This window comes from Carassius carassius, chromosome 4 (assembly GCF_963082965.1).
Source record: "Carassius carassius chromosome 4, fCarCar2.1, whole genome shotgun sequence".
NCBI classification, from domain to species: domain Eukaryota; kingdom Metazoa; phylum Chordata; class Actinopteri; order Cypriniformes; family Cyprinidae; genus Carassius; species Carassius carassius.
In genome coordinates this window covers 7797335-7812519 of record NC_081758.1, presented here as the reverse complement: position 1 = coordinate 7812519, position 15185 = coordinate 7797335, and the positions used below count along the sequence as shown (strand labels likewise).

At 38.8% G+C, this 15185-nt stretch overlaps 2 protein-coding genes across 4 annotated transcripts in view; one reads left to right on the top strand and one right to left on the bottom strand.

The window, feature by feature from the left end:
• LOC132133210 (uncharacterized) overlaps nucleotides 1-15185 on the bottom strand; it is a 367449-nt gene that overhangs the window by 134123 nt on the left and 218141 nt on the right. The window lies entirely within an intron of this gene.
• The window catches only part of LOC132133182 (serine/threonine-protein kinase PAK 3), a 352144-nt gene continuing 351392 nt past the window's right edge, over nucleotides 14434-15185 (top strand). For all 3 annotated transcript variants that reach the window (XM_059545952.1, XM_059545943.1, XM_059545934.1), the window contains exon 1: nucleotides 14434-14603. In XM_059545952.1, coding sequence (XP_059401935.1) covers nucleotides 14595-14603 — 9 coding nt within the window. In that variant the 5' untranslated portion in view covers nucleotides 14434-14594. The remainder of the gene's footprint in view (nucleotides 14604-15185) is intronic.

Sequence of the window (15185 nt, the reverse complement as noted above, 5' to 3'; positions counted from 1 at the left end):
TTATTTGATATAAAGTTATTTTGTTTTATTCTTATTTTATTATTTTAATTTTAGATATATACTGCTGTTAGAAATTGAGGTCATTTAGAAATGGGAGCTCTAGCGCAAATTCTACCGAAATTAATTGTTTCTACGATGCACCACGATGCAGACGAGGACGGTTCGGTATCGGTTCAATAATAGACCATAAACAATTATAATGTACTGATGCTTTTCTGATGTCTTTTGTTGCGTACGTGCTTTGGTGGGTAGCATACAATGGCAGAGGGAGGTGAGACGCGAGTGCTAGAAAATTAAAAATGCTCCAACTACTTTAAAGCCGACATCTGGGCACATTTCGGCTTAAAACCTGGTAAGAACGACCTGCAGAAGACACGCACTGTGTGCGCTCATGTCACGCACACATAGAATATGCAGGAGGTAATTCCACAAACTTCATAAACCATGTTAGCCATTTTCACCCCGAGCTGTTAAAGGGAGACTCCAAAGTTTTTTTCATATTAAACTATGTTATTCCCTTAACTAAGACGAGTTGATACATACCTCTCTCATCTCGGTCCGTGCACTTAATCGCTCTGGCGCGCGGTGACACTTTGATGCACTTAGCTTAGCCCAGTATATTCAATGGTATCTAACAGCAATGAATTTAGAAGTGACCAAACACATCAACGTTTTCCCTATTTAAAAACAGTTACACGAGTAGTTATACGACCAAGTATGGTGACACAAAATAAAACGTGGCACTTTTCTAAGCGGGTTAAAAAGGATAACTATAATGCATGGCGGAATAGCACTTTTCGTATTACTTCGACTCAGCGCAGTAAAAAGTCACGCCTGATCCTCTTCCTCTCACTTCTGTCAAGGGGAAGAGGATCAGGCATGACTTTTTACTGCGCCGAGTCGAAGTACTCGAGTGCCCTTGATGTAAGCTAAAACATACCAAGATTTTATTTCAAAGTGAACTAGGGATATGGATAAGGAACTTGTTTGGCTGAAAGTGTGTAATTTGAATATAAGCACCTGTAGTAATTTTACTGTTTTGTATTTAAGATGCTGCATGAAATGACAATGAGGTTTGGAACTGACTTGGCGAAGAACATGGAAACATCTCTGAATGAAATGGCCCCAAACATCATCAGGAGTGCAAAAGAAGGAAGTCAAAAAAAACTCTACGCCAATCTTATTGGACTAGAAGAGGAAACCACAGAAGGTAACTACACCATATATTTTTCCCCATCCAACCTATCTGTTCCATGCCCAGTGTAAAGTTGCATTGTTTGCATTGTCAATGTAAAGGTTGTAGCTCCTATAAATTGTGTAAGTGAAAACATGTATTAAAATAATGCAAATATTAAAGGAATAGTTTACCCCCAAATAAAAATTGTCATCCTTTACTCACCTCTTGTCATTTCACATCTTTATGACTTTCTTCTTCAGAAAACAGAAGAAGATATTTTGAAGAAGGATGGTAACCGAACAACGACGGTGTCCATTTAATAGAAGTGAATGAGTACCAGCATTGTTCGGTTACCAACATTCTTAAAAATATATTTTTTTTGTGTTATGCTGAAGAAAGAAAGCTATATAGGTTTAAAATGACAAGAGTGAGTGAATGATGACAGAATTTTCATTTTTGGGTAAACTATCCCTTTAATTGATTTCTGTTCCTAATATACAATCATTTGTATCTGTTTGTAGGTCTCGTTAGGAATGCTGCACTAATTTTATTGCCAGCACTATTTAAAGAAAACGCCAGCTTCCTCTACTGTGTAGATAGTGTAAGTGTAGTCTTCTGTAGTTTCATTAACATTTGATGCACTTGACTTGAATTAAAGGAACTGTTCATGCAAATAAAAAAATATTAGTCAGTTTACTCACCCTTATGCCAAATTTGTAACAATTAAAAAAAATTATATTTACCCTATAATTTACTCACTCTCTTCCTTAGTCATAAACTTTGTGCTGTTTGCACTGCTTTGTAATGTCATTGAATAGCACCCCAATTTAAATCATAAAAGAAATCTGTACAACTCCAGGGGTTAATACTTGTCTTCTAAAGCAAAATGATACGTACAAATGGTACGTTAGTGAGATAAAAAGATTACATTTGCCAAGATAGGTTGCTATAATTAGACTATGTATAGATAAGTGAATAACATCCAATGGGGTGGCACATCAGCTTCACATCAGTAATTATGAGTCTTGTTGGTTCTTGCGTGTCACGTGCTTAGCTGTCATATCTGTGTTGTGTCATGAACGATTCAGTTAAAAGAACGAAAGTACCGATGAGATTCAAAGTAATCAAAGTGGAACTGACATGGTAGCATGTTGAATGTTCTTCAGTCATCAGCAATGTTGACATTCAAACACATTACAAAGCTTTTTATTATTAAATATATCTCAGATTGTGTTAAACTAGAGAAACCTTCATATACATTGGTTGGTTTGTTGGCAAGTAAATTATGGGGTAATTTTAAGTCTTTGATGACTTCTGTTAATTGGTGAAAAGCACTCAAAAGGTGAAATGTTTGTTTTACAGGAACCCAAAGGTGCTACACCAACCATAGTGTTTAACGGCTCTCCTGATCCCCTCAAGGCTGAAAGCGTCAGCATTATAATGGACAACGTGAACATCATAAGAGAGGCAGACATTGACATGACATAGGCTGTGGAATGCCTATTTGCAGTCTATTTTCTCTTCAATGTGCAATACCCGGTTGACATTAAGCACACAATGACTTTTATTCAAAAATATATGCTTAAACTTAGACAAGAGCACGGCAAAAGAACACCAATACCTGTACTGAAAATGTACAGTCAACTTGTGTAAATTGTAGAGCTATTTAATAGTTGTTTTAATTGTTCATGTATTGATTTTTATCTGCACTGTCAAATATCAAAAATGATTTGTTTTTCCTCATTTCAGAGATATATGTAAAAGTGAAGTACTGTATAGGTACATAAACAAGCTTATGTATGTTTATTGCAAAGTGAAAATGCTTAAATGAAATAATTCAAACTAAATGGTTAAATGTAATTAAACATCTTAAATGTAAAATGTGAAATTTGCTGTCTAATACAGAGTATACAGAGGTGCAATTTTAAATGACACTAATATTTTTGTATAATCCGTTGAATAAATTTAAACGTTTTGAATTTTCTGGATATTTTCTTATTCAATAATAATTTAACTTGTTTAATAATAAAGAACCCTTAAATGGTTCTATATAGAACCATCTAACTTGGATTCAAAGAACCTTTTTGGGTTCTTTTTATGGAACCCATGAAAGTGGTTCTATATAGAACCATTTTGGAGTTCCATATATGAAGCGGGTGATAGAACCATTTTTGGTTCTAAATAGAACCATTTATTTTAAGAGTGTAACTTTGTTATCCAATCTATGATAATAGAATAGGCTATATGCACAGCTCCACTACTTCCTGAACTTAAGGCTGCTCTTTTATTTCCTGCCTTACATTATTGGACAAACTGATTAATCCACGTGTGTCTGAGTCACAATGGTCAGAAACAAGTGGATTAATCAGTTTGTCCAATAATGTAAGACAGGAAACAAAGGAGCTGCCTTAAATTCAGGAAGTAGTGGAGCTGTGCATAGAGCCCATTACTGTATTTCAGTAAATAGTATGTGAATGACTCGTTGGCCCTGATGAAAATTATTTGCTATTATTTTTGCTTAATGATCAGAATCGTTTACGTTCATCTTTTTACAAGCTCACATGTCACAACATATTGTGATCTTGTTGATCAGCTATTTCCAGTATTGAAATGTTTTATGTTTTTATAGTATAAAATCATTATAAATATGGCGGATTTTGGTCATAGTACATTTATTTTCATTATTGGTACTGGCCATCATATACATAAAAAAGAGTAGACAGCCCCAGTTGTCAAGGCAGCATCTACCCTTCATTTATGTCTATGCCAGTCAGTTCTTTGTAGTTATTGGTCAAATCTCTTCTGGGCAATTTGTGTTTACAGAAATGGAGCCTCAACACCTCTGGTCCATCACCTGGTGGAGGCCTTACACCCAGCCCATCACTGTACAGCCTCAACACCTATGGTCCATCACCTGGTAGAGGCCATACACCCAGCCCATCACCGTACAGCCTCAACACCTCTGGTCCATCAACTGGTGGAGGCCATGCAGCCAACCCATCACCGTACAGCCTCAACACTAGGGCTGTCAAAATTGCTCAAAAATGACGTTCGAATATTCCCTCTAAAAAAAACACGAATATTCGAACTATTCGAACATCTGGTGGCGCATGTTGTCAATGACACGCATTACGTCAATAACAGGACAAAATAATACAAAGAGACATAACTACTTGTATTGGTAGTGTATTTAAGTTTAAACATATTTGACAATGTGTTACCTACACAAAAACAAGGAAATCAACTAATGGCCAAGACTGCCCTCTCACCCTCACGTTCTCTGCGCATAACGGTTTAAATGAACGAGCTGTGCTGTGGTAAACATGGAACTTTTCCTTGACATGAAACGATAAATAATCAAACCTCGGATCCATTGCTTGACAGAACTCCCCGAAGCCTGCCCCATCCGCGATACTGATCGGTCTCATGTCCTTACAAATGAACGAAATAAATTTATTCAAGACGTGACTGTTTAGCTGGAGTTCCACACATTATGCCATGCTCATTTGGTTGCACATTTTTGAGATGTGACCTCATGTTGCTAGTGGTCGAATGGTATGCTAACTGTATTTTAAATAGTTTGCATACAACTTTATCTCGCGGGTCAACAATTTTACCTCACTTTCTCTGCTGCGGTCGAGTTGGTCTCTGCACTTGCTGCCATCTTCCATGAAGACGCGTCAACTTTCAGCAATGATTCTGTGCCAGACAGTGCGACTCCTGTGACCTGTCCCTGAACCTTCAGGCGCGCTAGCGCGCCCAATCGCAAAGCATACAGCCACGCCTCTACTACAGCGGGCATTTTTTTTCCACTTATTTTTTTTATTCGAATATTACCTTTCACCTTCGAAATTCGTTTTTTTTAAAACTATTGGAATATATATTCGAATTTAGAATATTCGTTGACAGCCCTACTCAACACCTCTGGTCCATCACCTGGTGGAGGCCATGCAGCCAGCCCATCACCGTACAGCCTCAACACCTCTGGTCCATCACCTGGTGTAGGCCATGTAGCCAGCCCATCACCGTACAGCCTCAACACCTCTGGTCCATCACCTGGTGGAGGCCATGCAGCCAGCCCATCAGCTTACAGCCTCAACACCATTGGGCCATCACCCTACAGAGGCCATACACCCAGCCCATCACTGTACAGCCTCAACACCTCTGGTCCATCACCTGGTGGAGGCCATACACCCAGTCCATCACTGTATGACCTCAACACCTCTGGTCCATCACCTGGTGGAGGCCATATACCCAGCCCATCACCGTACAGCCTCAACACCTCTGGTCCATCACCTGGCAGAGGCCATACACCCAGTCCATCACTGTATGACCTCAACACCTCTGGTCCATCACCTGGTGGAGGCCATACACCCAGCCCATCACCGTACAGCCTCAACACCTCTGGTCCATCACCTGGCAGAGGCCATACACCCAGTCCATCACTGTATGACCTCAACACCTCTGGTCCATCACCTGGTGGAGGCTATACACCCAGCCCATCACCGTACAGCCTCAACACCTCTGGTCCATCACCTGGCAGAGGCCATGCAGCCAGCCCTGCAAGAAAATGCATGGACACCATGTCAGGATTGTAAGGGGGAGTTTGAAAGAATCCTACAGGAAAAGAAAAGGATCGATGAAGTCATCTCGAGAATAGGCAAGTAATTTCTAGTTGCTAATTCATTCGTGATGTAATTGTTCTGTACCTATATTAGTGATTGGGCCTTGAACACATAACACTGTTTGAACTATCCTAGAAAAAAGGCAGAAAAGTGGGTTGTGGCGTTAAAAAGTATAAATGGGATGGGAAGGTTTATAAACTAAGCTTATTTAGTGCCAGAGATGTATAGTAACGAAGTAGAACTACTTCACTACTGTACTTAAGTACTAAAAGGCGGTATCTGTACTTTACTAGAGTATTATTTTTTTCTCCTACTTCCACTTTTACTTCAGTACATATTTTCGATGAGTTTAATACTTTTACTCCGATATTTTTTTTTATGTGCTGCATCGTTACTCGTTACAATTATAAAAATGTTACGAATCATTCCATTACAAACCCACATTACCACTGCCAGAACTGTAGATGGCAGGTTTGATGAAGCTGGCACATCATTGAGCGAATCAAGCGATTATGAAGACTGCGCGTGCTGGCTGAACTGCTGTGAAGAGAGAGATGAACACCGAGCCGAGCCAGATAATGACTCGTTCACGAGTCAAGAACCGGTTGCATCGGTTTTCGAATCACCAGTAGTTCTTTCTGACAGTTCGATTCAATAAACCAGTTGAAGAAAACAGTTCACCGGTTCTTTTGCGCTCGACGTAATGGCGTCATTGGTGTTGACTGCAAGCCTTCGGCTTACCAGCGCTCATAACATTAGCACAGAATCAGTTCAGAATCAATCACCAAAAGAATCAGTTCGGTTCAGAAGCTCTGTGTGTCGGTTTGCTTTCACGCTGAATCACACATGCGCAGTATCATCAGCTCCTCGGTTCTCGAATCGGACACGTCTGACAGAAACAGTTCTTGACCACTGATCTATAATATAAGTTATATATATAAATCAGTGTTCTTGACTCGTAAACGAGTCAGTCTGTTGTTCGTTATCTGGCTCGGCTCGGTGTTCATTTTCAGTTCTCTCTTCACAGCAGTTCAGTCAGTGTACTGTTTTAAATGAATTACTCCGGGATATTGGTTTGTTTGAACTCAGAGGGAGTGTCAGCCACATTAAACAAGTTAACAGCTTAAGTCATTTGTGGATTAATGCTTATTGGAGACGCGAACCGTTTAAAACGATTCCGTTCGATTTGGTGAACTGTTTCAAAAAGATCCGGTTATCGAATGATTCGTTCGCGAACCGGATATCACAAACTGCTTTGTTTTGAACTGTCTTACAACAGACATGGAAGAGAAGACAATGCTGAATAAAGTCGTAGTTTTTGCTATTTTTGGACCAAAATGTATTTTTGATGCTTCAAAAAATTCTAACTGACCCTCTGATGTCACATGGACTACTTTGATAATGTTTTTCGTACCTTTCTGGACAATGGAGGGACTGAGAGCTCTCGATCTAAATCTAAAAAACTTACGGGTTTGAAACAACATGAGGGTAAGTTATTAATGACATAATTTAGCAAATTGGGCGAACTAACCCTTTAATCTGTTTTTTTGTTTACAAAAAGTTACAGTCAAAGGAATTGTGATTGTCCTTTAGGTTAATAATTGAAATAGTAAAAACAATATGTTCAAACTTTTGACTACTTTCTTTAATAACTACAACCCGAATACCGGAAAAGTTGGGACGTTTTTTAAATTTTAATAAAATGAAAACTAAAGGAATTTCAAATCACATGAGCCAATATTTTATTCACAATAGAACATAGATAACGTAGCAAATGTTTAAACTGAGAAATTTTACACTTTTATCCACTTAATTAGCTCATTTAAAATTTAATGCCTGCTACAGGTCTCAAAAAAGTTGGCACGGGGGCAACAAATGGCTAAAAAAGCAAGCAGTTTTGAAAAGATTCAGCTGGGAGAACATCTAGTGATTAATTAAGTTAATTGATATCAGGTCTGTAACATGATTAGCTATAAAAGCTTTGTCTTAGAGAAGCAGAGTCTCTCAGAAGTAAAGATGGGCAGAGGCTCTCCAATCTGTGAAAGACTGCGTAAAAAAATTGTGGAAAACTTTAAAAACAATGTTCCTCAACGTCAAATTGCAAAGGCTTTGCAAATCTCATCATCTACAGTGCATAACATCATCAAAAGATTCAGAGAAACTGGAGAAATCTCTGTGCGTAAGGGACAAGGCCGGAGACCTTTATTGGATGCCCGTGGTCTTCGGGCTCTCAGACGACACTGCATCACTCATCGGCATGATTGTGTCAATGACATTACTAAATGGGCCCAGGAATACTTTCAGAAACCACTGTCGGTAAACACAATCCGACGTGCCATCAGCAGATACCAACTAAAGCTCTATCATGCAAAAAGGAAGCCATGTGAACATGGTCCAGAAGCGCCGTCGTGTCCTGTGGGCCAAGGCTCATTTAAAATGGACTATTTCAAAGTGGAATAGTGTTTTATGGTCAGACAAGTCCAAATTTGACATTCTTGTTGGAAATCACGGACGATGTGTCCTCCGGGCTAAAGAGGAGGGAGACCTTCCAGCATGTTATCAGCGTTCAGTTCAAAAGCCAGCATCTCTGATGGTATGGGGGTGCATAAGTGCATACGGTATGGGCAGCTTGCATGTTTTGGAAGGCTCTGTGAATGCTGAAAGGTATATAAAGGTTTTAGAGCAACATATGCTTCCCTCCAAACAATGTCTATTTCAGGGAAGGCCTTGTTTATTTCAGCAGGACAATGCAAAACCACATACTGCAGCTATAACAACAGCATGGCTTCGTCGTAGAAGAGTCCGGGTGCTAACCTGGCCTGCCTGCCTTTCACCTGTAGAGAACATTTGGCGCATCATTAAACGAAAAATACGTCAAAGACGACCACGAACTCTTCAGCAGCTGGAAATCTATCTAAGGCAAGAATGGGACCAAATTCCAACAGCAAAACTCCAGCAACTCATAGCCTCAATGCCCAGACGTCTTCAAACTGTTTTGAAAAGAAAAGGAGATGCTACACCATGGTAAACATGCCCCGTCCCAACTATTTTGAGAACTGTAGCAGAAATCAAAATTGAAATGAGCTAATTTTGTGCATAAAATTGTAAACTTTCTCAGTTTAAACATTTGCTATGTTATCTATGTTCTATTGTGAATAAAATATTGGCTCATGTGATTTGAAAGTCTTTTAGTTTTCATTTTATTAAAATTTAAAAAACGTCCCAACTTTTTTCCGGAATTCGGGTTGTACATAACACAATACTTGTACTTTTACTTTCAGTACTTGAGTAGTAAATTTTCAAATAGACTACTTAGAATACTTAAGTACAAAAAATGTTGAATACTTTAGTACTTCTACTTAAGTGTGGTGCTTAAAGAGCACTTCAACTTCTACTCAAGTCATTTTGTTGATAGAGCACTTGTACTTTTACTCAAGTCTGGGTCTCTAGTACTTTATACATCTCTGTAAAAAAATAACACTTAAAAATTAAATTATAGCAATAATATATTATAGTATGAACATAATTTAACAGCACAACAATTCATTACATTAATTATTATTGTGATAGTTTAATGAAAGTGCGTAAATGGGCTAAAGGTGATCAAATTAATCTGAACTGGTACAATTAAGTAAAATCCATTTTCACTCCTTTTTCCTCAATATTAATATAAATTAAGTGCAGCAGTATTAGTTTTGAGTTCTTGTTTCATCTTCTTGGGCGGGCCACCCAAGTAAAGCCTTTGTAGGGGACACACTAGTTAATGGTGGGCTACTTAAGTCTAGGGACATATTAAAACATGCCTATATGTTTGGCCTTACATAGGCATTCTTCAGGCCATGTAGAAAGACATGACACCACACGAACAAGCTACTGTATATGCATCTATTGGTCCCATAAGTGCAATAACCATCAGCTGTGGAAAAGGGGAATACTCAGGTATACATCATTGGAAGATAGATGTTTAGAATTAACACAGGACATCAGCTGTAATCAATATAATCAAGGCTTGACAAAAAATGACAAGAAAAACAATGAAATGGAAATGTTTTCTTGTGACAAGAATTAAGATTTTTTTTTATTATGGTTTGTTTGTCAAGCCTTGGTTTTATTAATGATCCCTCAAGTGTTCATTCTATTTACCTCCCACAGACATATTCCAAAGTGTCTCTCTCTAAATATATTTTTTTCTTGTGGTGTTGTAGCCTATGCAAGGTTATCTAGGCATGTTTTAATTATGTTCAAAAATAAACTTGCCTGCCATTAAAGCTCTTTAACCATTTTAAAGAGTAGCTTGGTATTTTCTCACTCCTGTATTGTTTGTACTATTTTTCCCTTTCAGATCCAGGCCAGGTCAGAGAGCTTCAGACTCTCTGCGACTTAATTGGAGAGAGATATTGTGGCAGCCCAGCTTCACCATCAGGCCAGCAGGAGCTGTTTCCTGGGAGCGGCATATTCATCTCATCATTCCGCCTGGCTGCCATGAATCACGCATCAAAACCAAATTGCATGCGTCTGTTTCATGCACTTTTTGATCATTTCTTCACTGTTGAGGAGTGTCACAATGCAGTGCCCTTTGGTCGCCCTGGCAACAACCCCTCAGGAAAGGAAGGAAAGCAGGTCTTTGACCGTAAAAAAGTTGACGGAATCCTAAGTAAGTTTTTTCAAAATTAGGCTCTGTGTGTTTTTAGGCCAGGATAGTGGGAATTATTATATCCAATCATGACAGTGTAGCAATCATTGATGCAAAGTCTGCGAAACTACTTCTGGCAGACAACTCAAGCTGCGCCCATGCTGATCAGCTGATCAGTCACATGCCCTCCTCATCCAAATAGGGCGGGCTATTTAAACCCCCCCAAGCCTACCTTCTCATCCCTGGCTATGCTTCTGCTGCCATTGCTACTTCCTGCTCTGCTGCCTTGCTGCTGCATAAATCTTGCTGCTGCTGTCACCCATTAGCCCTCCAGGATTTCGCGGGCTTTTTTTGTGATTGTTGTGGGCTAAAATGCCTAATATTGCGGCAGGTTTTCTAAAAAGTTGTGATGAAAGTTGCAATTTTTTTTATAGGTTAAAACTGCAAAGGTAGATAGATTTTTACCCAAAGTGCTCAAATTATGCTTTTTGTATTTTTCACTTTCCTTTATTGTGATATACAGGTGCTGGTCATATAATTAGAATATCATCAAAAATTTGATTTATATCAGTAATTCCATTCAAAAAGTGAAACTTGTATAATTCATTCCACACAGACTGATATGTATCAAGTGTTTTATTTCTTTTAATTTTGATGATTATAACTGACAACTAATGAATTCCCCGCGTATATTTAGTCGTGGCAAAGTGTTTTTATTGTCGATTTCTGTTTATGTTTGACAACTATATTGCACATGTTTTAAAACAGTTTACCCCCGCTTTCGTAAAGAACACCTGGGGGGTATTGCACAAAACTAGGATAAGGGATTAAGCTGGGATTTCCCAGTTATCCTGGATGAATTTAGTCTTGACTTGTTTGCACAAAAGCAGAGGCACCTTAGTTACAATGGAGATTTATTCTGTGCAGTTAGCCTGCTCCAGACCAGGCTAACAGCCAGGATTTATTAATCCTGGGGCCTTTTCTATTCACAGCAGTAGTTTTATCTTATTGTTATCAGCCTGTATTAAAATACAATAGGTGCATAATTGATGTTCAGTTAAGCACTCTTACTTTTTAAAGTTGTGACCAAGCCAAGATGCACATACTAGACTTGGTCATGCCTCGCTTTTTCAGTTATCCTGGATTTGTTAAATTCTACTTTTGTGCAATAGCCCCCTGGATACTGTTTTTCCACCGCCTTTTGCTGTTATTTTTGTAGGCAAATGTGAGACATCGGTAGCACATACATGTCTGCGGCGTCTTCTGAACAAAACAAGGAAGTGAGTTTGCTGACGTATGACAACGCCCTTTGCAGGAGACCGCAATGATTGGTCAAAGTTGCAGAAACGTTGCGGTGATTGGTCCAAATTGCAAATCGCACTGAATTCACAGGGATTTGTTGAATGTGCGTTAATATTTGCGATCGCGACATCGTGAAATCCTGGAGGGACTGATTAGGTTTTGCAAACCCACCTCCTCCCCAGCATCCACCTTTGAGCTCTATCTTCATGATCCCCTGCAGGGGGTCTGCTTCATTCCCTGTAATGTCTTGCAAAGCAGATCATTCAGGGAACAAATTACTGAGTCAGAGCCTGATGCCAAACCTGCTGCATCCATGCTCAAGGATGCTGTGCTTCAGCTTGCAATGCTTATAAATTATTTGTTCTAATTTCAGAGTTGTCTGACTAAACTGTCAGAATAGAAGTTTAAAACCAGAATTGAAGTTTTATCCAGTATCACTTTATAGCACCTTTAAGGATAACACTGTTGTTTTATTTATATTCATTATTGGCCGAAAAAATCTTACTTGCTGATTTGCAATTCTCTGAACTGAAATGGACGTCTCACGGTGTTATTTCCTTTGAACCTGAAGTGCAGTTGTATATGGTCTATGTGGTAATTTGTTTTGTCAAATTACTCATGACAGATTTTAATGCTCTTGTCTTACAGCTTATGTCCTGAGATGTGCAACTCTACCGGACTGGGAACCAATTGAGGAAGCCAAGCTCAAGAAAGCCTTTGTGAACAAATGTAGGGCCAGAGCAGGCTCCAAGGAGTAGGCCACTGATATAGCCTGTCCTATGTGGACCGCTATCTCTCTCTCTCTACCCCTTCTTTTATTTTTCTTATTCATTTTCATGGTAATATGTTAATATAGTTAGTAGTAGTAGTAGGCAACAGGACCGCTAGACCGGTAATGACCATGGCAAATTCACATACGGTAGTCTACTGCCGGCAACGGCACCGATCGGGTCAGAATGAACACCATCAAAGACAACAACTCTTATTGGCTGCTCCCATTCACCTCCGGTTCAACCTCGGAGTTGGTACATTCCCTTTCTGGTTGTTGATATTTGTAAATTTGTCTTGGTGTTTGTAAAAGTGTGTTCTTGGTAATTTGTTTTCTGAAATTTAAATTTGTTTCGGGACTTGTAAATGTGTTATGGTAATGTAATTTGTTTTATGATATGTAAAAATGTTTTCTAAAATTTAAATTGGTCTCAAGCTCTGTAAAAGTGTTTCAGATTTTGTAATGTTAGTTTGCATCTCCAGGCCACCGTACTTTTCATGTGTGTGTGTGAGCCAAACATTATTGTTCCATGTGCTAGTCAGTGTTTTATTTTTACAATCTGGAAGTGTTGTACTGTACTGTACTAGTGATGTCCCCACACACTAGCACCTACATCTGAGGAGTGAGCTGAGTTGGTACAAGTGTGCCTTACTATAGTTCGCATTCTAACCAAACCCTGTAATCTTTTCATGTTGGTTTGCACCTCCAGGCCACCATACTTTTCATGTGTGAGCCTAACATTGTTGTTCCACGTATCCCACATTCCACTTGCTGGTCAGTGTTTTTTGACTTGAAGTGTTGTACTGGTGTTACACAAATACAGTTTTCAACTTTTCAATATTGAGTATTGTTTTTACAGTTATTTCTAATTAATAAAGATAATTAATCTTTAAATTGCATTCTCAATTTGTTCTTGTATTTCTCAAATATACCTCAGATATCATTCTCATATATAGCTTCAGTAAGACATTAAAGAGAAATAATCAAGAGATGGAAGAGACGTTGGACACACAATAATAAGATCTCTTTTAAGGCTCATAATTCTCAGATTTGTCTCATAAAAGTCTCAGATTCATCTCATGTTATTCTCTTTAATTCTCCTTCAAATAACAAGAAATAATTGAGATCAGGGGTATACAATTATGAGATCTCCGCTGTTTATCCCACTTCTCAAGTATTGCTCAAATGGTTTTCTCAATTTAACCTCCTTTGTCTTACTGGTGTCTTGTCTCTTTTTAGCTTATGTCTTGCTCCTAAGGGACCCTTAGGAGAAGTAACTCAGAAACAAATGATCACAGAATAATATGAATATGAGAAGCTCAAATTGATCTCAAGAGATGAGACTGAACAACAGATGAGCAACACATTTTTCCTATGGGTGGTTTTCCAGAAACAAGGGGTGGAACTACTTCCCCCCTGGCACAAATCACCCCACTTTCCCTATTATTATTTTAGTGCTTTGTTTTATAGAAACACATATAGTGATGTTATCATATGTTAATATCATGTTTTTCATATAATGCATAATACCACATGATTATATACCATTACATTTACATAATTGTACACATATTTTTACAATATTGACATATTCACACCACTATCATGGCGGTGCCCATAATAATAATAATAATAATAATAATAATAATAATAAATTGACTAGCTAATGTTTAAAAATGAACAAACAAACAATGGTTTTATCATGATGTTTTTACTGAGTTTTTTTACTCTAAATAAACCTGGGTGGAGAAAAAAAATCCCTACCTTACTACCACTAGTCTGTGAAACAACAGATACAGTTTTTCTGGCTGTCTCCTCCCCCTCTCTCCTGGCAGCTGCATTTAATTAACATGCAGCCCCTTGGCCAATAAGGCTGCAAAGGCTTTGTGACATCACAGGCTAGGGAACAGTAGGCAGGCAGTGAAGCATGCAGGCAGCCGACTAGCCAGTGAGTCCAGGTCTTTGGGTCAGGAACCGGTCTGACCATAAAATGGAGAGTCTGTGCATGTTTTAGGAATATATGCATTGGAAAATATCAAAGGAAAACACAAGTAGACTTCTAAGGATACAGCCAAGGAATATGAAAACATGTTTAAGGTAAGTTGTTTCTCAAGGGCTCCTTTGCTGTCTGTGATGACTCGAATACGGACGAGGGAGAGAGAGAAAAGGGGAGGGAGAGTGGGAGGGCGGAGAGGGTTAGTGTTTTTGCTTGGCTTTCAGCAGTCAGATGTTTTGTGGAGGAGAGGAAAAGAAGATGATGGAGGAAACAGCGAGAAGCTATTACTGCATTATATCGAGGGAATGCAGTTACATTCAGGGTGCTCTTGCAGCTGCCCCTACCCCATTCCAATGGCAAAATACATCTCTGTTGATGTCACAAATGAATGTTGTGGGTAATTAGAATAGCAGCAAATTTTATTTTTTTATTTTTTTGTCTGTGAGATTCAAAGCTGCATATATGTCTAAGTCAATGTTACCATTCCGACCTACCTTGTTCCATTAGTGATGCAGAAAAGTATGGATGGTTCAGCAGACAGACTGATGTCATTGGTGGTGGGATATGGCCTTTTGTTAGTCTCCACATGTCTGTATTTGGGTCTTTTATATAGAATGCTTTAGAATGATTGATTTTTTACCTCTGCCAAGCCTGTGCAGTTGCACAAGAGGCCACACACACAC